Source organism: Grus americana, chromosome 10 (assembly GCF_028858705.1).
Source record: "Grus americana isolate bGruAme1 chromosome 10, bGruAme1.mat, whole genome shotgun sequence".
NCBI classification, from domain to species: domain Eukaryota; kingdom Metazoa; phylum Chordata; class Aves; order Gruiformes; family Gruidae; genus Grus; species Grus americana.
In genome coordinates, this window is record NC_072861.1 from 7,198,850 (window position 1) to 7,224,405 (window position 25,556).

Genomic DNA, 25,556 nt, shown 5'->3' on the forward strand with positions numbered 1-25,556 from the left:
TAGAAGAGAAAGGCTTTGTTCTTCTGAACACAATGTGGCATACAGTAAATCATCCTGACAGTCTTCTCAAACTATTTTTTACAGTGTTTTGTGCTAAAAATAACTACAGTAATGTTCCAAGAAACCAGAATTTTAGAGGAAACTACTTTTAATAAGCAGCAGCCAGTAGTGTGTGTCATGACAGTTCCTTTAAAACCACCCAAGTTACCCACACAATCAAGACCTCTGTTGTCAACTGAGGCGTTTACTCTTGCCTCCAATGGCTTGCACGTGACAAACTTCTACTGTAGCACCCAGCTTCTTCAGTTCGCTCAGCCAGATTATCTGCTTGTGGGACAGGCGATCGTTGGGACCTTTCACTTCCACCAGCTACAAAGAAATGTGGATGATTAGTAGTGTGCCTGTGGAGGAACTGAAAGATCATTAGCTCCCACAGACTAAGTATTCTTTTATGGCTGTTATTTGCAACAAAAATAATACAGATTTAGCACAACGGAAGGCCCAGTGGGTGCTGAGTTATTAACTCATGTTAAAAGTTCAACTGCAAGAGAATGAAATTTTATACGGAAAATATCCACCAAAACACAGACAGAAGCACTAGTAAATGAAGATACCAGATACTCTAACAATTGATCATCTGCAACCTCATCTGCTCCAGCTGATACTGACAGCAACTTATTCAGATGTTCTAGAGAACTAACTTCTGCTATTCAGCTGTGTTTTATAAATGTGTAACAAGTTGCTCCAGCAGCTGAGAGATGTCCAATAGTCTCTTGGTACCTAATTCCACTACCATGCAAGAACCAAACAGTGGTTTTTTTTTTTTTTGTTAGTCAATTTTTGTAGCAGAGACAGATGTAGTTGTTGTAGTCTCATTGCCCATTAAAGCCACAGCAAAATGCGATGAAATAGCAGATAAACAATCAATCACCCACTACTTGCTGCAGCTGCTGACAGATGAGAAACAGGTTTAACTCCACCACAACAGGAAAATACAGTTTGTGTGGACTGACAACTGGAAGGTTTTATAACTAAGGCTAAGATCAGCTGAGCACTCAGTATTTCTGTGATGTCCAAATATACCTTAAAGTGATTAGTGTGAGTACGCCACACAACCAGGTCAGGAAGTCCCCCTCTGCAATGGCGTAGATCTTTGGAAAGTCGTCTAAAAACACCGCTCAGGAACACTCCTCCAAGGCAAGAGACAAGGCTCTGTAAGAGAAGTTTTGGTAGTTGGCTTTTTTAAAAAAAAATTTATTTCCTGTACAGCCATTTCCCCACTCTCACAAGAATATTCTATGGCCCAGCTCAGCTTTTTGTTTAGTCATGTGTAACAAGAAACTGAAGTAGATGTTATCTACAGCAGTTTCCCTGCAGTGTTCCCAACTACTGTTGCAGGAAAAGTGACCACATCAGAAAAGACTAAAGGTACTTGGGATTAGGGAGCACTGCGCTGAAGTCCCCACACAGTTCCTCCCTCCCACCACTCACCATCAGTCTTGGCTCAGTGCCTTGGTACAAACTGGGAGCACACTGTGGCCACACGTGATGTAATGGCAAGCCTAATCAAACACAGCGCCCATTCTGGACAACGGTTACTTACCTGAACTTGCTGGAGGGAAATAAAACGCCCCCAGCTAATGAGTGCTGAGGCTTTCCCCTCCTGAGTGGTCCAGATGTCAGCAATCCACTTTGCCAGTGTCTCCGAGGAAGCCATATGAAGCTGCTGGAGTCTGGCCTCAATGACATCTCTTCTGTTCTCATAGAAGCTGTCAGTGTATAAATCCAGGGGGAACGTCTGTATAAAAAGGTAAATACAGCTCTGAGGAGCTGCAAGCAAAGCAGCGATTCCAAGAATGACAATGCTCTACTTCATATTTTTCTTATCTCGACTACAAATTCACTCAAACACTGAGTCGATTTAACTTGAAGATGTCCACTACCTAAACCTTTATTAAATGGCAAAAGCTGTGCATATATTGTAACACCAGTGCAACAAACGCTGGCTACATCCTAGCCTGAGCTCTGTTGGCTTTTCACCTCTAGACAGAGGGTTCCTTTTACAGACTACAAAGAGCTATGTGCTCTCCTAACTCTCTGAGCAGTACTATTCTAGTCAGGCTTTGGAATCAGTATCAAGACTGCTCAGTGAGCAGTCTGTGGTGAGAAGAACAAAGCAGCAATGAAACTGGGGAGGGAGTATCATCACTCAAGCTGCCTAAAAGCGGAGTGCCTTATGCATAGTGCTGAACACATTACTGTGTAAAGTCACTGCAGCAATTACTCAATTTTGAACATAGCTGAAAAAGGCTATCAAGTGGTAGCTGAGCGCCATTCTAGCTTTTCAAAATGAAATGCAGACCGCTTACAAAATGGCAAATTTCAGCCTTACACAAATTGCTGCCACAGCTAATCCCACAAAAATACAGCCTAGGAATGACTGAGACAATCAGGAGCGAGCTTTCACCTTATCCTTGTTCATGCCTGAGGCTCATGATAGCTTTGCTTTGCATTAATACGTAGTTTTAAAAAAAAAAAAAGAAATTACAAATGAGCGCTAAATACTGGGCTTGTTATAAACACACAAACATACAAGATTTTTGGGTGTTTTGTGGGTTTTGGTTTTTTTTTTTTTTTCTTTTTTTAAGTAGGTGTAATCTGCATACAAGCTTATATAAAAGGAAATGTATTTAGAAAGGCAAGCTCTGCGGTAAATGCTAGTTTGCACTGACAAAGAATACCTGCTTTTAACGTGACATTCATAGAGTCACGGCATCTTACAAGAAGAGCAGATATGCCACAAGAAGCGTTATTTGTATGAATTCCATTTACACAGTATCTGTATGGCCTTTGGACCTATGGCAGGCTCCCTCCTGTCCTGTCTATGAGCCTGCAAGTGCCTTCATGTCTCACCTCAAAATTCCAATGCAAGAAGGACAACCATATCTCAGTTCTTTCTGCAAACAGTAGTCAACCCAAAATTTATGTGAGCAAATGAACACAATAATCAAGTAGTAAAAGACATTTCAAACAATAGCCATTACTTTCATCACTGAGTCACTCTCCAAGGATATAACCAAGAACATCCTTATAATCAAGTCCTTGTGACTTAAATTATTTCAAGCCATGACTGTACACAGATTCATAATCCATGCCCACATCATTTAAAAAAAACCACAACCCAGGTTAAACTTCAGATTAGTGGACAGAGCACGACTTATATATTTGTAAGTTTTGACTTTAGTCCTCTTAGCCTAATAAAATAATTTTACTGTTTGATTTGCTGCATTTTTACATCCTTTGCTTAAAGGACTATGTAAGGATGACCTTGAGGGAATGTTTCTCCCTTTCTGCCAACTAAAAAGAGGTATTTGTAGTGGTCACTAATTAGGGAGACAGCCATTTCCAAAACCACCAGGTGGTGTTCAACTCAGCCACCAGGATTTCTACTTCATACCAGGGAAGAAAAATAAAGAAAAGGGGGGGATGATGACACAAGAAAACCCTGCATGTTTCACCTCTAAAATAAGAAGAAATGTCTACCTAAGATATCTCATACTGATGTAAACCTTTAATTTCCTAAAGAAGTACAAATAAATCCAGTTAAGGAAGAGGACAGCACTGGCTGGTCTACCTCTTGGCCGGGGTTCCAATTAGAAGCAATGGGTTAAGGTGGAATGAAGATGACAATTGTCCGGCCTTTTTTAGCGCTACAACATTTGAGATGGCTTTTTAGGGTTTTCTTAGCAAATGTCACTAAGTGATCAAGTTTTCTAATTGCAATTACTAAAATTCTTTCTAGCTGTAATTTGTAGGATGTAGAGCATTTAGCTAAAAGCCACAAGATCACCTGGAATTATTAATCTTAGGATGTGGTAGGGAGTTGTCGGGGGGGGGGTGTAGTGTTGATTGGTTGTTTGACAAAAAGGAAGGATGATCCCAAAAGCATATCCATGGGGTGGAGTGGGTGGGGGGTAAGAAACCTGAGTTTAAAAAATGTAACTTCCCTTTAAAAGCTACTGAAAAGAAACTTTTTTTTTTTTTTTTTTTTTAATGGAATGCATCATCTTCAAATGAGATGAACAATGCTATGGTATAGTAGTGCTCTTCCACTGACTATAAAGGAAACTTTTACCAGTGAGTTCAGCTACAGGACATATGCATTTAGCCAGATGAATCCCACCCTATCTGACAGTCAATCCAGACATATAGCAATTAGTTACCGAGGAGCCCTTTAGTAATAAACCCAATATAACAAATAATAAAACCAAGCAAACACCAAGATCTGGCTGCCAAGTCCCTCCCAAATAAAATTTTAACATGGTTAAAGAATTTACAGCAATGGGTAAAGAAATTAACTAAAGCAAGCCTTTCAAAACTACCTGATAGGAATTTCTGAAAACATCGGGTATGTCATCCATGAAAATGATATCCCACATCAGCATACCATACAGGGTAATAAATGTTGAGCCTTCCCCATGAATACCTAGAGGACAAAATGTAATGACATTGGAAACATTAACTTCTACAGCAATCTCATATGAAGAGGTACTAAATCATCATGTACCAAAACAAACATGCTATGTTCAGATTTATACACAGCTGAGGTCAGTAAGCACTAACGTGACATCATCAAGTTGTAAATGCAGTTTATTACTTCCACAATTTGCTAATGCTTTCTATTTCCAGGCTAGTGGCCTTCATTTACAATGTAGCATTAAATTACTATGTCCTGTCACGAATAAGGTTTACTGTTCTAACTTTCACAATTATAAATATATTATATTATTAAATACACATTTTTAATTTTTACACACAAAAGTAATGTATTAATAACAACATGTTTATATATAAAAATGTTTTATATTATACATATACACATTCATGTATAGATATATGTATATGGAGCTATACATATGTGTATATGTATGTATACATATGTATATGCTGCAAAAAGCACTCATCAGCAGACTAATGCCTAGCTAATATACTAAAAATGTAATATATTAATAACAAAATGTTTGTATATATGAAAACTTTTCTATTACATTTACATATACGTGTACCTGTAAATGTATATGCATACATGTACACAGATACATGTGTATGTATACATGTACATATACGTGTAATATAAACCGGGGTGTTATTTTTTTTTTTTTATATATATATACACACACACAATTTATTTGTGCTTTGCATTTTTTTTTTTTAATCCCTGTCACTTATCGTCTTTATATCAGCCCATGAAGGTTGGTGTTGGGTGTGGTTTTTGTTTTTAATAGAGGGATAATATGTATACATACACTCCCGTGTGTATATATATGTATATGTTTGTGTGTACATATACATATATAAGTACACATATGTAATATACATACACATATATGTAGATATACATGCATGTATACATATGTATACATGTATATATACTATATGTACATGCATTTATATATATTGAAATGAATGTATATGTGCATATATCTATACACATGCATGCACGCACATATTTTTTTAGATATTTAAAAAAATTGTGGTGGGTTGACCTTGGATGGCAGCTAAGCCCACCCACCCAGTCACTTGCCGACCCCTCCTGCCCCAGCGGGCTGTGGGAGACAACTGGAAGGGCAGAAGTGAGGAAGACAAAGAAAGAAACAAAACCCTCAAGGGTTGAGATAAGGTTGATTTACTAAGTGATGAGGGGGAAAAAGAAAAGAGAGAAAGAAAAAAAAAAAAGAGAAAGAAAAAAAAAAAAAAAGGTGATGCAAAAGCAATCATTGGCCAGCAGACCAGTGCTCAGCCAGTCTCCCAGCAACAGCTACTTCGGAAGCTCCACCACCACCCCCCCTCCCCACTCTCCCCCCACCCCGTTTTACTGCAGAGCGTGACATTTTATGGTAGGGAATACACTAACATGTAACATCAGTTGGGGTCAGCTGTCCTGCCTGTGTCCCCTCCCAGCCTCTTGCCCACCCCCAGTCTGCTTGCTGCAGGGAGAGCAAAAGCCTTGCTGCTGTGTAAGCACTGTGCAGCAACAGCCACAACAGCCGTGTGGTAGCAACACTGCTCTGGTGACCAATCTAAGCCACAGCAGCATATGGGCTACTATGAAGACAATTAACTCCGTCCACTCAAACTCAGTACAGGAATGCATATATCACATATGCTATATATATTATAAATACATACAAAAATATATTTCTTATATGTCACATACAGTAATAAGAATAGGTAGCATGTAACATATAGTATATAATACGTAATATAGTATACCATAATAATGTAACTATTTAAATATTTCATATGTAATTATAAATATATTTGTATATATTTATACCATATAGCATATAATTGTGTATTATGTATAAAAATTCACAATGATGTTCTACATTATTATACTATTATTATATGCGCTACATATACATATATAAATTAGTTAATACACATTATATCTCATATCATCTATTTTTGTTATATGTCAGACTATATATGATCTATATTACTATATAATATTGATAATATAAAATGTAGTAACAACATTGTGTGCATATATATTTATAGCATATAATTACATCTTGCATATTTTATAATATATATTATTATTTATAATGGTGATATATTTATTTTTATAGTGTATTTATAATTTTATATTATTGGAATATTCATATTATCTAAATAATATTTACTGTATTATCATCATATGTACACATTGTATATATTATCATAGAATCATAGAATGGTTTGGGTTGGAAGGGACCTCAAAGATCATCTAGTTCCAACCCCCCTGCTGCGGGCAGGGACATCCTCAACTAGACCAAAAATATATGTCTTATATATGTGAACATACATATATGAGTATGTTGATACGAACACATGTATATATGTGTACACATATGTACACACCCCCCCCCCACAACCTCTCTGGGCTAGCTGTGCCAGCGCTCAGTCACCCTCATAGTAAAAAAGTGCTTCCTGATCTTCATATATAATATGGTCATACATATACGTGTCTCCCTATGTTTGCATATATATATGTGTTCATACATGTATGTTTTCATACATGTATGTGTTTGTACATGTGTATGAACATACATATGCATATATGTTCATATACATGTGTTCATACACATGTATGAACGTATATACATATGTGAACACAGGGAGACACATATATGTATGCACATACGTGCGTGCGTGCGTGTGTGTGTGTGTATATATATGTGTGAACATCAGGAAACACCTTTTTGCTGTGAGGGTGACCGAGCTCCAGCATAGGTGGCTCACAGAGGTTGTGGAGTCTCCATCCTCGGAGAGTCTCAAAAGCTGGACAAGGTCCTGGGCAGCTGGCTCGCGATGGCCCTGCTTGAGCAGCTGGGGTGGACAGGATGACCTCCAGAGCTCCTGCCAACCTCAGCTACTCTGTGATATATTTTCTGTTACTAATCTATTGGTATAATATGTTACATATTATATTATATGTAATGTTACATATAATACATATAGATAATAGAATATATGCTATGTTATTCTATAGTATAGTGTGTACGTATTCTACACGTATGATAGATCATACATATTCCAGAGAGAGCGTGTGCGTGCGTGTGGCATGTGTTGGGGTGTGTGTGGGGTGCTGGCCTGGGCACTCTATTTCCTTAGTCCGCCCACTGAATCACACGTGGCCATTGTGTGCTCAGAAGCTGTACGGAGCGACCAGCCAAGATGACTGATGGTGAGTGGGTGGGAGTGAGGAATCCACTGGGACCTCAGCACAATTCTCCCAAATTCTAAATATTGTCACCTCCCTGTTTACTCTTTTCTGATATGGCCACTTTTCTTGCAACAGTATTTGGGAACATATCAATAATATAAAATTATATTAACATATATATTTTATATAAAAATACAAATTTTATCTTAAAAAATATAACCTGCCTACCTTTTTGTAGTTTGCTTTTTTCCTGTAAAACAGACCTATGTATTCTTAGTTGTCCATGGTTTTTCACAGCTCTTAAGTTGTAAAAATATATGAACAACTACTAATAGAGCTGCCAATCAAGCCTTTTCATAAGAAGTTGCTAAGTGTCTTGCTATTGTATATACTGTTTTCATGTTCATATAGCACCAAAAATCAGTGGAAGCTCACCTTTTCTTAATGACTCCCTTAAATGACACTGCTAGCATTTTACCCCTAACAAATAAAACAGCTGTTCACTGATAAGAAAGGCAAAGTAAATGATTTTCTACAGAGATAAACAAGAAACATTGGGGTTTTTCCTAACACATTTCAAAACCACCTTAGGTATATAAAGACAGCAAATAATTAAAGGCCAGGAAGCAGGTCAGGTGGAATTACAGCATTTTGGTAAGGAAATTACATATTAGAGCTGTTTGGGAAGGAAACAGAATCAGACTAAAAACTGATCTAATGAAATCAGCTAAAACTGGTATATTAACTAAACTGCTTAGTAAGTTGGTTCTTTACTCCCACAGTTATTTTACTGTAAAAAAAAAAAAAAGTTACTGTTACCCTGATCAAAACCATTCTGCCTGTAATGAGTTAGCGCCAGCTCCTCAACTGAACACATGACTGTGGATACACTGAAGTCTTCATCACCTTCTTCATCACCAATATCCTCCATTAGAAATACAGATTTTCCCATTCCCATTTGAGGACACATCTTTCCTTTGATTGTAACCTGAACACATTAAAAGAAGTAGTTACTTTCCAGCATCATATTTAAAAAGCTTTAGCCTAGGTATTTGAATCTCTCCTAAAACACACATTACTCCTTTTCAGTTTTCTTAAAACCATAACTTGACTTGTTTCCAAAAATCAACTGAATAAAATTTAACCTGCCATTCCCTTGAAATCATTGTGTTTAGCTTTTATAAACTGGCAAATTTTTCAGAAAAAAAAAGTCCAGCAAAAATCCTGGGCAGATGGGAATGTAGTCTTTCTATATGCAGGACTAGGCAGAAAGAATACAGATGACTGAGGAGACCGATTCTGGACTGAGAAAAAGAAGGACTGTAGGGAGGTAAGTGGTGACGAGGCTGAGAGAGAAAGTGAGGCTCTGCTCTCACTCTGCCCAGACACGATTATCTTTGCAACAGGAAGGAAAAGAATGAGCTAAAAAAAAAAAAATCCACTCCAATATGATATAGATGCATCATATTCCATATTTGCATAGTACATACTTAGAATGCATAACTCCCAAAGATTACTATAAAAACCTTGCATTTTTTGAGCCATTAACCTAATGCTGACAACATGCTAAGGTTACTATTATTTTTTCTTACACACAGAATGCTTGTCCTGGAAGGCACCAGAGGCAATGCACTGATTTGATCAGACTCTTCAGACAGGAAGGTTCTGAGAGTGCTGCTGGTAAATTAGTGGAGTTTATAGCTGATCAGATTCATAACACATATTCAGTAAAGCAATGCAATTTAAAACAGTACAGCTGACTAACTTCAGCTAAGAAGTTGACCATTTATTTAATAAGTAGAAATATTTGTTTACAAGCAGCTTTTGCTTTAGAACCCCATTTGTATTCGTTTTCCTGCAGAACAAGTAAGTCAGAGGCTGCTGCATAGCACATAGCAACAGCCTCCCACGTTATTTTTTCTTGTCAGAACAAAAAAAGACCTCATGAGTTGTTATTTCCCAGAAACCACCAGCAACTTTACTCACATGTGTCACATCCTCCACAGTTATGACTGGCAGATCATGAAACAGGCATCTAAACTGCTTGCAGTTTGGCGAGTCTCTGATTCGAAGGGCCCGCTGGTAGAGAGAGAGACGATGCCCAGTACGTACAAATGGGTCTGCCAGCCCATTTCTAATGCAGTCAATGGCCTTGTGAACAGCAAGACAACAAGGAATAATTTAGAAAGACCTATTCACATCTGTCTGTTCTTACTAAGCCCAAAAGACTAACTGATTTAAGGAGCACAAAAATGTGAATGTAAAAAACAGCATGTAAGACAGGGCCACCTTTCTTACTTATGTACTGAATTTCTAACTAGTAAGTAATATTTTGCACTAGTAGGCTTCTGGATTCAAATTTGCACTACTACAGTAAAAAGAAATTACTCTCCATTTGTACTGATCAATATAAGATTAAGGAAGTGTAAATTCTGCATAAGTGACCAGAAAAAAGAGTTGATTCTAAGGTAAATCAGTTTAATATTTTAAGCCAGCTTTTTACAGCGCATAATACAGGAACAGAACGACCATATCAGTTGTGCAAGAATATACATACAGAACGAATTTTAGACCAATGCATTACTGCACTGAAGAACATCCAGGCTTAAATATGGACTCCAAAAATGAATTCAAATCATGGTTCTGACATATTCTCTTTCTGTGACTTGAGGAAGGCACTTTGTCCTGATTTTTAAATAAGGAACTGAGACTAACTCTTCTTTTGTACAACTTCTAATTCCAAATCTGGAAAAAGCTTGATATGGAGGTATAAGATGCAGAAGAGACAACTGCAGATGCTTGACAGCCTATGATATTATTTCCATTTAACAGACTTAGAGAATTAAAATACAACAAAAAATATGAGCATTTTAATCCCAATTCTCAATAGCTTTAGTGAGGCAAGGAAGCAACACCCAAGGAAAAAAAAAAAAGTCATTCTCTGCTTATTTAAAATAACTCTACAACTGCTACTGTTCCTGGACTTAAAACTTTTTTTTATCTTTATTTTTCATTGCTAAATTATTCAGGTATCTTAGGTGTGTTTAACTGGATTGATCATCTTTGTCTTTTAGGTGAAAGTTGATTTTCAGTCTGCCAATACTTCACTGTGACCTAAACAGTCCTACAGAGTTCCATTTTCAATCATTGACAATATTTCTCCTTTGTATGTAACAAAAAAATGGACATAATCTCCTGTCCTTATAAATCCTCAGACCAGCAGCTGATACAACTACCACCTGCTGTTTCTTGCACAGAAAATTTGTCGAACTGCAACTGAGCCCTAAAACGAGTTAGTGACTTCTATGCCTTGTGGCTCTTCAAAAGAAAGTTTGTGAAAAGCTGGTGCTGACTCACAAGGAATTCAAAGGCACAACCTGTACTGTAGCTTGCAGTTTTCTCTGGCTCCTTTATATTCTGCTGTGGAAATCTTTCCAGAGATGCCAGAAAGTTCTACAGAGATTTACAATAATCCTTGCACACAATCCTTGCCATTCCCATATGACTATTTTTCTCTCATTTGGCTACATGCCAGCTCATCACTTAGGAAACTCAAAAGACCGCTCACCATGTACAGGTGTTACTAAATGCCTGAACGGCATCATTCAGACTTGAGACTGGCAAGTTTACCCACTGCACAAACAATGCGTTTTGCTTGTACAACCACACCCTACTGATGTGTATTTCCTACTGGAAGGGAAGAGGGCAAAGTTTCAGCAAAAGCTAAGATTACCTCAAAACCTCTTCTCTCCTCCTCTGCCTTCCTAAGAGATTTAAACAGACCAGGATGAACATAGCCTGTAATACATGCTATCTAAAATCATTAATGTTATTCTTTAGCAGTCTAAAGGTGGTCAGTTACAGTTTCTCTTGTAGAACCATGGGAACAGTTTAAATTTGCTGTTAAAGACTGATAACCCTGCCAGAGCTGTGTACAAGTACCAGATTAGTAATGGGGTTGTCTACTGCTCGACCCCTTACAGTAGAAACTCCACACCAAAACTGGTCCAGATATAGAAGACAACCTTCTCCCCACTGGCAACAGTTAGCCAAGGACTTAATTATCTTATTTTTTTGTTTGAGAACATTAAAAAACTCCTTCTGATCATGTTTGTGTTTTTTATTCCAGATATGGCCTCATCATGACTCAGGTTCAGAAGCAGAAGTGTTTAGTGCAAGAAATTTCTCTGCTTCTCACACATTAGGCAAATTGATAAGACAGAACAGCAAGGAAGCTGCTGCCTGGTAACTCCATACAGTCCTTCATGTCAAACGGTGTTCTTCTGTGCAACAGAAAAAAGCAGGCCAGCCGAGGACGAGGGCATACTCAATAGTCAATTTCTTAGGAGAAACTGGTTGCCTGACCTTGGGATTCCTACCAATATCTGTATTTTTAGGTGAGCCCACCTCACTGTTCTTCTCATATGACATATTTTTTTAAATGTTTTCAGACAATGACCACAGTGTTTCCAGCTTTCCTGCATGCAGTTGTGAAAATACCTTCTTAGTGTTTTTCAAGTGCTGATGTAAATTCAGAGCTAGGCGATCCCACCATCGCCCTCTGCAGTCAGTACAATACACATCCTGAGACAGAAGAGTCTGCAGCTCCTGCACCGCTTCCTGTAGCAACAGGATTATATCTTTATTAATTGAGTTTTATTATATAATTAGCTTGTCACTTTCCCTTCCAATTACTGGGTACTATAAAGCTCTGTCTCTGCACAATCCAAACCCCATTTTTACTGCAGCACCCAATGTATTCAGGTGCATGGGTATATCTTAAAAACTCTAGAATAGAGATATTTTTATGTAAACTTAAAGGTTAGCTGCCAAAAATACAATATTTTTGTCCTTTCTGTATTCCTTATTGTAGATGAAAAAGACCTGAATATTACTTGTTGCCTTTTTGCAGAGGCTAAGTCTTTCACAGAATAATCTGGTTTGCTTTAACATATAAGTCAGAGGCCTTTGGAGATGTTAGCTCCTAAGGTGAAGAGGCAGGGATTTCATAGAAGACTTTTCTTCCAAGATTTTCTTGTTTAAAAGCAATAACAAAATCTAGGGTAACACGTATATCTTTAAATAACAAAACAACAATGTCTCAGCAACAGTTTTATGGTATATTACATATGGTAAATCTCCAAAGCATTAAGTAGAAATCAAAACAATTTAAAACTTTCTAAAGCAGCAAGGAAAAAAAGGCTCTTTTTCCTTAAAAGTAACCTAAGAGAACTGTAGCAAGTCCTGGCAATTATTATCATCATTTTCCAGCCACATCAGAAGTGTAAATTGATATACAATGCTACATTAAATACGTATTCCTATTCACTTCACCACTTTTACCTCATACATGTGAAGTCTCTGCAAAATTTCAACACCTTGAGACAGGATTCTTGTATACACCCAGCCAACTGTGAAATGTCGCAGATACTCAGGTAAGACTCTGTGATAGCTGAAAGATAAGTGCAGCTCAGATCAATTTAATGATGGCAATTTAAATTCTTAAAATTCTCTTACTAAGAATACTTATACCTAAAGCATTTACAAAAATTAAATGCCTTATATATAAAATTTGAACTGAAATGAGTATCCCTGCTGCAAAGTTAAGAACCCAAAGGTAAGAAAATAGTTTAGCTGAGGTAGCAGATGCAAGCTGCACATGCACAGCATATTTTGGTTTCAACAGCAGTGGAATTATTAGTTAATAAGTTTCACATCAGATGCAAACCAATAATTTATTACATTGTATTTTGTTACTGCCAACTTGTTCTTGTAAGTCAGAAGGTGAACTTTAGAAACACATCTGAACAAGAGAAAAAGGCTAAAATAGGCATTTCCTGCCATAAACGACAACTAACATCTTTTGCGTAGGCACCTCTATGTTTCAAGACAACGTCTTTTGAATGTCTTACTGAAACCAAAATAGATTTTTCCATTGTCTTCGGTGTGAAATGAAATAGACCTCCAAATGAACCTCTATGAATACTATTTTAAATCATTTGCCATGAAAATGAATATAATGCCAAACATAAGACTTTAACTTTTGGTGTATCATTAAGCCAGAAAACAAAATAATTGAAAGAAAACCTGATGCAGGACATTTTCAAAAACAATACATGTTATTTCAGTTCTCAGATCTTTAGTAACGTTTCCTGAATGACACCCACTTTGCAGTCTGAAGAGAGGAATAACCCAGTATGTTTTCCCATAACATTTGCAACATTCTTTTGTTCACAGTGAATTTTAAATTCTGCTTATTACTATTTGTCTAAAAGCCATAAAAACAAAGTATGACAAGGGAAAAATAAGGCTCTTGTTCTCCTGCATTGGCACATAGAACAGAACTGTTTTAGTGCTTTATCCATGCCTACCAATTCATTCCCAAGGTTTTATAAAAAAGGCTTTTTCATACAATCACTTAAAAGCTAAACAAACAATCAGGAAGTTCAAAGCTTTCAAGACCATTAAAGCTTCTAAATTTATCAGGCTTGAATAATATCACTAGTGTATAAGCCTCTCTCAAAAGTACCAAAAGTAAGATAATACACTTAATAGTTTCATATGAACACTATGCTAGTTTCTAGTTTACTACCTCAAAGAGGGGTGGTTTTTCAGTTCGTTCCAGGTTTCTTTAGCACACATATATAGATGATTAGCTTCTTCCCAGTTCCCATTTACCATTGCAGTGGCTATATCATTTGACAGATGAGCAGCAGTTGCGTACCTAAGGGAAAAAAACATAATGACTATATTAGGCTCAAAAAGCATTTATAGTTAAGAGAAATCAATTCCTCCATACAATACCTTTTAAAAACTCCATCTTCAAAGATACTGAACAATGCAGCCAACTTTATTATTAATCTTGTAGGATCAGCAGAGTTTACACTAGCAGGGTACATTATGCTTAAAACTACTTATAAAGCAGAGAATGTATTTTTTTTGTTCAGAGTCCATTCTAGTAATCATCACAGCAAATGAAGAAACTTTCACCAGCAAATCATGAAGTAAATAAATATGCTATTTTGGTTGAAAATGGAAGCCACTGTGAATTACAAGTCCTACTTGGATACGAAAATGCATTTAAAATCATTGCAAATCTACCTATTTACATCTGGAGTTCTACATGATGAATTCTTATTTGCCTACGCAAGTACTGCAGTAAAGCTTTTCTAGAAATATAAAGATTTCCAAACTGTCAAAGCTCCCCCTACCTGATAAGATCTTCTCTGTCCTGGAAGACCTGTTTTTTCCTATTTACAGTGTAACTGGGGAATATCATACGCCCCATGTTTACCATAAGGACTGTGGAGAGCTGGCCTTGACCAGCACTACCAGCTTCTTCATCCTCCATGGACTCAGACAGTGAAAATAGCAGCAGAATTCGAGAAAAGACAGCTCGAGGGCCTTTACAGACCCTGACAGATTTTCCAGCCAGCTCCTTCACCCTGGAAGGACAAATAAAATTATCATAACAAATGGGTTTTACCATCACTTACAAAAATTCAAATATGCTGAATGAAGTATGAAAACATTATTTTTTTTCAAGTCATTAATGTGTGAACTTGATTTTCCTTGAAAGAAGCACCTTGAGAAACTATATAGTGCATGTAAAAGCAGTGAAAAGCCAAAGAAATGTGTTAACTAATAAAACGTTTAAGGGCCAAACTTCAGGCAGAATAGAATTGGAACTAACTGTCCTTTGGGTGCAGCCACTCCTGTTGCTAAGCCAGGCAGTACCAACAAGCAACAAGATGTGGTTTGCTGTTAGGGCAATGTCTACAGACCACAATTTGAGATCCCTTGTTTTAGGTATCTCCATTAGCACATCTTCATCCAGCCTTTTCATACAAGACAAGATTTCTGTTACTTGTCCACAGGACAGCACGGATTTAAAAAAGGATTTGCTCTGAGCTCATGGGGTAACTAGTATTTCAGCTGTCAACTACAGCATTACATTCCCAAAGTTGATGTGGCCCAGCAAGTAACCATCAGCCTCTTTTCTTGGAATACAGAGTAAACAAGTGCCAAGGACTTTTTTGGAATGTAACGGATTTTCCCAGCTTTCCTTTCTATTTCTTGAACACACTCCTTCCTAGCCTTACTTTGTATAGTTTAAGCTAATATTCTGAAAACAATTTTGTTTCTGTTAGAGATATTTATACAAATTATGCATCAGGCAGTGGCACATAGTTCAAATATCTAGTATCAAAGAGAAAAAATGAAATCTCAAGTGATACAAAGTATTTTTATACTGAAGTTTTCTATACCTGGATTAGAATGAGGAAACAACTGCAACTCCTTAAATTAAAACATCCTTACTTACCACAAAGTCCCAACATCCTCTAACACAAAATAATTATGGCTGTGACTATCATCACTTTACCTGTTTTCCTGTGGACCAAATGAAGTGCAGTGCTACTGGAGAGAGTGACACCAGTACGAAATACTATTTTTAACAGAATGGGAACCACTAGAGCTCCTGTTGTATTTTGAAAACAACAAAGACCATATCAATCTATTTTAAAGAAGTTAACCATACTACACAAACCTCCCAGCTCTAAGCTAGCATTAGGCCTCTCTTTTGGCATAAGGAAAGATGACCTTGTTGATTCATGTAACAATTCTTCATGGAGGGATGATTTTAAAGTTTTTCTTCCACTACTACACCCCTTTTAGTACAAGGAATTTTGTGGAGAATCACAGGATAGATTTCAGGGGGGATATTGGTCCAATAGACATAGCTATGCAAAACTTGACAAAGCTTTATATCTCTCTCATTTGAAAAAGAATACCACAAGAAAGACAAATTATGTTATTGAAGGAAATGCAGTACATACTGGTGTCTGTCAGCTTTCTACCCAACCTACATTTTGTAGAGAAAGGATTCCAGAATTACCAAGTTCAGACTATAGATTTCCAGCCTACTAAACAAGCTAACTGCTAGACAAGCAACCTTTGTTTTTATGCATTATTATTCAGACAGTTACTTACTTTTTGGTATTAGTGACTAAGAGAGGTAACTGCAAATGAAAGCCTATAAACTCCAGAATTGATTTGCACCCTGGCACCAGTACCCTGGCTATTACTTCAGTACATATTCCTAGACTTTTTGTGGATGTTCTAGCTACAGATGCAGCCCTAAACACCAAGAATGGTAATGCTGTAATCAATATTAGGGCAGAATGACACCCTAAAACCCGAAGTCAAGGGCATCTGATATACAGCCTTGTGATAGCCACAGTTAAAAAATTCACAGGAAAGAACAAACACTTTGTCAAGCAAACAATCTTTTCCCTTTAAAAGTATTGCTGAAAAGGAGGCTCTATGCTAAAGTACAAAGTCAATCACAAAAAAAGAGATTATTGCTACCCTCTGATTCTACTAAAAGAGCTCACCCAGCAAACGAACATCAGATAGTTGCTTTAATAGGTAATGATTTTCCCTGTCTTCCTAGACGTTTTTCTGCATTGATTTTGCTTTAAATTCAGAAATGCTCCTCTGTATAACTGAGTAACTTTTGAGACAGATAATCATGCCCACAGCTGAAAAGCATGACATAGTTTAAAAAAAAGTCTAATATTTACCCTTCTGTTTGACACAATGTGAATCAAAATGTAATGCTGCTCTTTTTTATTCATAAATTTACTAAATGCATTCCTCTCTTCAAAAGGCATCTAGATTTGAGTTCTTTGAAGCATAACTTGCATTCACCTGCAAAATGTAACTATAAACAGAGTTACCTTTTTAAAATCACTGTACCAATACCAGCCTGACTCCTGCTGAAGACTGAACGTTGTTTTGCCAACCTCAGAAAATCATCCACAAGTTGCTGTTTCTGACCATTTGGGTTTGGCAAGTGAAAGATCTTTGCCAATGTTTTTAGCTCAGGCACTGAAAGCAAATCCAACCCTTCACACAGGTCTTCCAGTTCAGATTCTAAAAGTAGAATGATCCACATATATTCATTATGTGCTATACATATACACTCAAGCAATAGCTCAAAGTACAGTAAATTCATATAACCTAGTACTAATCTAATGATTTAGATTCTTCAGACATGTATTATCGATGCTAGCTGGTTCAGCTTGAAATTCATTCTCTTCACAGGTCCATTTTGAAGGAATGGAATAATAAAAAAAAAAAAACCCTTGCAACTTCAAAACAAAAGTAAAGAAATTCTGCTGAACTACAAACAAATGCTATTCAGAAAAAAATTGTCTTCCTGATGATTAAAACTCTGCCCAATGCAAAAAGAAGTGCTGCCACGGGAGTTACAAGAGCAGAGCTACTCGACAAGCAGGAATGAGCCAGGAGTCAAGACTGACCACAGCACTGGCAGTGTCCTCACCAACCCTGGTGCTGTCCCACCATAAATGAACAGAATGGGCAGATCAAAGTCCTGGTAACAGATTCCACTGGCAACCCCAGAAAAGGCATGATGATGAATGAAGTCCAGGGTCAATCTAAGAGATGAGCCAGACGAAGACTAGAGGCAAGACTACAATTTGCGTCTGAGATCCATCCACAGTACACGGCCACAGACAAGACTGGAAACAAAACACCCACAGCAGTGGTTGGAGTCCAGCTAGCCAGGGATGGACAAGGCCAAGGACAGGGTGCCTGCAAGGCAGCTCAGGGCAGTACTGAAGGGTATTAAATAGAGCTCCTGGACCAACACACATAGGCTGCACAGGTCAGGGTCTGAGATGAGGCTGGTCAGGGCAAGTAAGGTGTATTGTTGCACCTATAGCCCTGACATTTATTTAGCTCCCCCTATTACCTAATTTGCACTAACTGCTTTTATTATTAATGTAACACAACACAACTCATCTACCTGAAACCTTTATTCTGCTCCTCTAATTTTCTTCTCAAGGTACAGATGAGCATGTAGTGCATTAAACTCTAACATGACACAACTGTAGATTTTATTTGTAATATTTTTAACGTTTATTAAAGCTGCCCATACCTGTTTGCAGAAATCTGGCTTCAGCCAGTTCTTCAATTATTGGTGACAAATCCATACTTATCTCTCCATACTCTATTTTGTTCACCTTTAACCAGTTCAGCTTGCGTTGAAAAAGTCTCACATATAACTTCTGCCCACCAACTGCAAATTTTATTTAAAGCAGGGAAAGATAAAAAGAAAATTAAATTCTATAACACAGTACTACCCATAATCACTACTTTACCTAGAAAAATTAATTTGATGCAGATATCCTCTAAAACACATTTTAAATCTGCCCATGTCCTACGAGCAGAATCGGTAAAATACCAGAACTTACCTTTCCAAGTAATTATTGCTCATTAGAATCTTTAAGTTTTGTAGGTACAAATTATTACAATGTATTTTGTAGCTAAAGAGCATTGCTAAAATACATTTTGGACATGCTTACCCCTTAAGAAATAATTTATTTTCTAGGAAAAGACAACTTCATTTTTCAAACTTTGCATATTGTGATGTTACACAGGTCTTTCTGCTTTCTTTAACACTCATTCAATAATCAACTATTTGACGCTGGGGAACAAGAGAAGCTGTAGTCTGACAGAATGATTTCATAATCACAGAATACCTCTCTGTGTAGTAGTCTTCAGATTCTTATTTTTCCAAAGATAAGCTTAACTTTAATAATATATCTACTGAAAACAAGGGGGAAAAAAACTATTCGATTTTTATCAGGGAAGTGCTCTCTTAAAATAACCTTTCTAAAATACTTCTAAAATACTAACAAAGCTGAAATTCAACCAAATAGCTTATTAAATCTTAGCTGAAAATAGTCTGGCTATTATTACTACATTCAGCGCCCTTTTGAATACTTAATTAATCCCTCATTAACTTCTAGGTTTTTTATCCCTGTCTGCTGCTGCTGAACTGAAGCTGATCATTAATAAAAACAGACACTGAAACACTACCTGACCTAGATACATTTAAGAAATGGCAGTTAACTTCTACATGCTTATTTAACTATTCTCCTCTCCTTAAAAAGACTTTTTCAGCCTTTTTTTTAATAGAATGTTTCCAGGATCAATTCACTGAGAGAACTACATTCAGATGCATAAGCTTGTCATTTTCTCTGTAGGGTTATAACTTCTTTGAAGTCTAACTCCAGTTTTTACAACTCTGGAAAAAGGAAGAAGGTCAAGTAACAACAAATCAACATCCTTTCTCCAGACCATGGAAACTGCCCAAACTAGGGCTGCAATCCACTCAGTAAAGGCATGTGAGGACTGCCTTCTCTCTAAAGCATCTGAATGACACATAGAAGAATAAAAAGGTATTGCGCAAGTAATTAATTGCTTCTTAAGCATCCTGTTCTGCAGTGCTTTACCTTTGAAGGTTTTGGCGCTTTTTTTTCTTTTGTAGTTCTTAAGAAAGTTTCAGGTGTATCACTGAAATAAAAAATTTGCTCTAAGTTGAAATATTATCAGCAAAAAGATGCAGAAGATCTTAGAAAAGTTCACCCTCTATGATTCATTAAAATGCAACAGGAAACAATTATATTATTTTTCCTTGTTCAGTTTTCTGTACCTCAGTTCCACTGGTGACTATAAATCAATGTTTCTCAGATACGATTCTTCTGTTGTATGAAAGTTGGAAGGATTTCTCAAAGTGTATTAAGTAGTGACACTACAACTATGTGCTTGTATTTAAATTCTTCCAACTGCAACATGCGATGAAATTAAACATGGAGAATACAAAAAAAATTTTTTTTTAATATCACACCTAAGTTCAGACAGATCTCATCTTGAGCACAAAGCCTGACATTGCACTGCAGATTACTTGTTATGTATACACCTCTGCTTTTCCCTATTTTTATTTGCTGTTTCCAGTACTTAAAAAATTGGCAGTACTCTACATCCAACTTTTGAGCAAACTGGGCAGGAAGGAAGGATTGCTTCACATTTAATCCTTTTAAAAATATCATTCATTTCACAATAAGCATTAGAGAGAACTCACTGAAGAATGTCAGACATTTTAGCAGAAAATAATGAAATACTGGAGAATAACTATGTTCAAGCAACTTTATGGTATTAAGCAGGTGTGTGGGGTTTTTTTGTGTTATGGTAACTGAAAGACAACACTTGCTTGGGTAGAAACTTCTAATGTGGAACAGATAACCCATCCACCTGAACTTTTAAAGTACTCTAAGATTTCTTGAAGGTAAAGACATCCATCTGTCACTTGTCCAGAATTCATTACCTATTGACTTGATGCTATCCAATCACTTCTCATAGCTGATTCACTGTGCTTTTCCTACCCTGCAAAGTGAGACTGTTTCATTTGCGACTCTAGTAGTCAGTGCAGATACGGATTTATCAGCACCACTTTGCAACAATTCTTTCTGTATTGTGAACTTCCGTGAGAGGTGAATACTGAAATCACACTACTGAAAAAGAAACAAGCACTTCCTTTATTTAACAGAACAAATTACAATTACTGATCAGTGTTGTACTCTTCCAGAGAAGGGAGTGTAGAAATAAGGAAGCTGTACCCTGAACGTCTCTTTTAGTATTTGTCAAAGTAGCCTAAGCCTGCATCCACTAATGACCTAACTGTAAGTTTATTCCTAGATCTTCTTTGGATGTAAATGATACGCATCTACTGCTTGCCTCAGAGAGGCAGTAACAAGAGTTTTGTTGCTTATATTCTATTCTTTCTTTATATATTCCCTTTTTAACTATCACAACATAAACAAAGATTTACCAAGCTCCAAGATGTCACTGTATATACATTTAGGTGGAGAAAATTAACTATTTTAATATTCTTATGGCCTTGAGTGCACCAAAAAGCTCTGCAACCCCATCCCAGCCCCCACAGGTTTGGCTGCTTGTGTTCAAGGTCAGCTCTGATATGGTGCAGCTGTGTAAGCTGGGCACAGGCAGCTGGGAATTACTGCGTGAGGCTGTGTCAGGGCCTCCCCCTAATCTATCGGGAGCTGTACTTAGGCTCAGGCTGGTGGCCTGCACTCTTGCCTAAGCTCTGCTGTGGCATGCCAGTGCCCAGCCAGATGCCTTGCTGGCTTGGCTTCACCTTGCACCTGCCTGGTCACCACAGACTTGCCTGAAGACCTGCCACCACTGGAGCATGGCTGACTGCAGTACTGGCACTGGATCCACTCTGCTCTTCTTTGGGCACACGTGGGCTTGTGCCCACATTGTGCAGGTGAGGAAAGGATGTGGCCCCTGCCTGTCCCCTTTGGCTCCTGGCTCATCTTCCCATGCAGAGTAGTCTATTCTTGCTGCTCCCTGACAAACAAAGTCCTATGTTAGGATCTCATCTTACTTACAGTATTTTCATAACTTATGTTAGTATTATTCTTTATGTTTTAAAATGTTTGGTGTTACTGCATAGTTGTAATTATTACAATATAATTGTAATTATAATAAGTAAGAGCATAACTGTGATCAGGTAATCACAGCAGAAATACCTGTAAGTTTAGAGCCCTACGTTCTCCTCTGCAGTCTCTTTACCTTTTTAGCAACCATCTCTTAAGGTGGTTTGAGTTAGCTCAGCTGACCTTTCCACTAGGGCAAATGAAGAATGTTCAGATGGTCCTTTCCAGCTGCTAAACTCTGGAAGAAGATCTTAAGTCAAAGATGACTTTCTGAGATTGTCCCACCACAGTTTAAGTACTTCCTAGAGAAACAGATATGCATTGCCTCAATTTTCTTTAAGGAATGTATCAGCATGTCTAAAAGGACTTTGTCACACAACTGTATGTTACCATAGTAGCTTAAAACAATAGAAATGGTTATGCCTAAAATAATCTGAGATACAAATTTTCTGGAAGTTGTTATAAGCTTATTTCCATTTTGATGCTCCAAGTTTGCAGCTCAAGTGCTGGTAAAACTACTCATAATTACAGCTTAAGACAAGTTATAAACATACATAGTAACTTGGAGGGTTAGTTTTACCTTGCATCACTTCTACCATGTGCCTACTGTAAAAGTCATATGAGTATGAGATTCAGACATGTCCAACTTTAATTTTGTCTATATAGAGGGCTTAAGACTCCAACATTCTGGCTCCTACTGAAATCAATGGGAGTTAAAAGTACTAAGCAACCTACAAGAAAATGACTGTTAATTAGTAACTAGCATTCTAAACACAGGATAATGATCACAGGGATAACCATGCGTTCACACCAAGCATGAAAGTAATCTGTAAATGTGCTGAATCAAAGCTCACAAATGCCACTTCAGAAGTAGTTTTTCAAGGTTTATGTATCCAGCATAGATAGGCCTCTTCATGACCCCGTTTTGTAGAATTTCCATAGGTAATAATCATCAAAAGCTTGGTGTTAACTGATACTTTTTCTCTGTGCTACAAGTTTCCTTCCTTGGGAACCTGTTTAAATGCAGCAGCAAATTGACTTAAGGTTCTCAAAATAGCATTAAAATAGTGGGGAAAAAAAATCCAAAACCCCAGAAATATACATAATCATTTTTTCCTTGTTTCTTACAAGGCTCCACTATTTATCATTACTTTCAATTAAAGCAACATTAGGAAAGTTTACCTACAAGAAGCCACTGAGGGATACATCTCCTGAGGAAAAGGAGCTTCTTCCCTTAAGGGATTTATCAAGTTAAATTGCCCATTGGTATAGCTCTCTTGACATAAAACTATGTAACGTGAAAATATATTAATAAAAATATATATACCTGATAATTTGCAGAACTTAGTAATAATGTTCATGTCTTGCTCATCAAAGAGTCTGACATCATCTTCGTTCTCCAAGACTGCTCGCAGCACCACTAAAAAATTCTGGAGGTAATATGGATGACCAGGAGAGCTGGGCACAGAGCTAACCTCAGTTATTTTATCTAAAATGTCCCCAATGGAATTCTGAAATTCTACCTTTTCCATAGTTTCTGACAAAGTGTGATTAGTCTCATCTTTAAAGCTTTCACAAACTTCCACAGGAAGTAGCTGCACATCACCCTTGCTAAGGCGATTTTGTGTACCCCAGTTCTCCCCTGTCTTGGAAGAAGGAATAACCTGAGTGTGAGGCTGAGTCTTGACTTCCAAACTATTGGTCAGCTCTGCTGAAGTATAAATGGCTAGACGTGTTTCAAATTTATCAGGACTAAGTATCACACCTTCAGATCTACTTTCTGTTTTGGTGCTCCTTGTACCAATTGGTAACCCTTTGCCATTATCAGTTGGTAATGATGCCTGAATAATATCCACAAGGTCTTTTCCATTACATTTCTTTATTTCTTCTTGAAAATCAGGTTCCTTCTTTGAAAAGTTTTGTTCCTGGTGCTCTCTCTGAGCAAGCTGATTTTCTTTCTGAGAACTATGCCCAGCATAAATATCATCATCATCCTGTGCTGCAGCACTTTTGCACGTATCGTGAGCAGTTGGAGGTGAAGAGTTGATCTCTTTATACACAATCTGTTTTCCTCCCTGGATACAACGCCTTCTGGACAGTTTAGATGACAAGGTTCCCAAAGAGACTATTTTAACTGTTTGAGCCTGTGGTTCATTGTTAACACTACAGACTGAATGATTATTGCTAAAATAAGGACTAAACTGTTGTGCTGCACTCCGTTCTGTTTTCCATAAACTGCTTTTGGGAGGACTTGTTTCTAGATTTAAGAGGGTTTTTGAAATATATGAACTGGAATTATTGTTCACATTTGCAGCTGGGGGACTCTCATTCCTACAAGAGTTGAGTGTTGACTCGATGCCAATCTCACTATGGTTTTTCTGACATGTTTCATCCATGTGCTTATTTATTCCATATCTTGGCACCATTTGCCCACACATGGGACAGGTAATTTTGGCTGGGGGAACATTGTTAAAAAAGGAAGTAATAGAGGAGGATGCTGAAGGTATAAATGGTGTTCCTTTCTCTTCCACTTTTTTTGTTGTTCCTTTTTGTTTCTTCTTTTTACTGAGTGACAAACTTATTCGGGATCTTTTAATTTCTGAAGACCTAGCTTCTGCCATTACAAAACTTCAAAGCATTTACATGGCACAGGCAAGTTCATTCAGGCCCTATTTCCTTATTCTGTAATACTTAAATAGACTTTTCTTGGCTTTGCATTTTTCATCTGTATTCCTGACATGCCTTCAAGAAAAAAAAAAAAGATATTGAATGAAATATCTCCCAAGGTACTAAATGCAGACAGAACAGTGTAGAAGAAAAAAATAAAACCTGTGTTTGTGAGCACTGCAGCTGGCTTCATAGGAATGGTTTAAAAAATGGAAATACTACTATACACTCTATTTAAATGCTATGTTCACTCGCTGATGTAAATGAAAACTTGAGATAAAATTCAATGATTCAGTGTAAGGATATAGTCAAGGCCTCTAACTTTTGCCAGTTTGCTATTCATAGTCATACTATTTTTTGGTGCCAACCTCCACTTTCAGAGCACACGGGATGCGCACACGCATACCAAACACCGGCGCAGTGGCTCGCAGCACACTTGATGGCTGGTGGCGCTTCTCAAAGGACGTCGCGCCGGCCCGGCCGCGCTCTCCCGGGCCCGTTCCGTGCAGGCCACGCCGCTCCGCACGGTGCCCTGCGCGCGCTCTCGATGCGTTCCCGACGAGGACGGCGGCGCCTCACGTTTCTGAACCTACTGCTGCTACTGCCCGCCCCCGCTGGCGCTGCCGCCTTCCCTTCCCCTCGCCTGGCGAAGCCCCCCACAGCCCGCCCCGCCGCCCTCCCTGCCTTTCCCCACGCACCAGGGCCGTAGCCCAGCGTCTCTCCGCCGCGGCCGGGCCAGGGGCCGTGAGTGGGGGGGCGGACCGCGCGCGAGGCGCAGTGCTCAACGGCCACGGCACGCGCGAGGTCCGTCCCGGGAGGCGGGGCCCCGGCGGCAGCAGGCCCCGCCC

At 38.0% G+C, this 25,556-nt stretch overlaps 1 protein-coding gene across 1 annotated transcript; it reads right to left on the reverse strand.

Moving 5' to 3' along the window:
• Positions 1 to 130: 130 nt before the first annotated feature.
• On the reverse strand, positions 131 to 25,547 carry FAN1 (FANCD2 and FANCI associated nuclease 1). The gene is made up of 14 exons (XM_054837410.1): positions 25,407 to 25,547; positions 23,369 to 24,783; positions 18,675 to 18,815; positions 17,449 to 17,644; positions 14,920 to 15,153; positions 14,301 to 14,432; positions 13,052 to 13,160; positions 12,209 to 12,328; positions 9,695 to 9,859; positions 8,528 to 8,696; positions 4,383 to 4,486; positions 1,604 to 1,798; positions 1,084 to 1,212; positions 131 to 369 (listed from the first exon to the last, which is right to left on the reverse strand). The coding sequence occupies exons 2-14, from the start codon at positions 24,660 to 24,662 to the stop codon at positions 232 to 234; spliced, it is 3,126 nt and encodes a 1,041-aa protein (XP_054693385.1). The 5' UTR covers positions 24,663 to 24,783; positions 25,407 to 25,547; the 3' UTR covers positions 131 to 231.
• Between the last annotated feature and the right edge of the window lie 9 nt (positions 25,548 to 25,556).

What these genes read in the sequence shown, in the direction of transcription:
- FAN1 (XM_054837410.1), bottom strand. Translation starts at nt 24,662, where the DNA reads ATGGCAGAAGCTAGGTCTTCAGAAATTAAAAGATCCCGAATAAGTTTG. An exon ending in GACAGAGAAGATCTTATCAG is followed by an intron (nt 14,433 to 14,919) that starts GTAGGGGGAGCT and finishes TTTTTCCCTTAG; the next exon opens with GTACGCAACTGCTGCTCATC. An exon ending in AAAAACCACCCCTCTTTGAG is followed by an intron (nt 13,161 to 14,300) that starts GTAGTAAACTAG and finishes CTTATCTTTCAG; the next exon opens with CTATCACAGAGTCTTACCTG.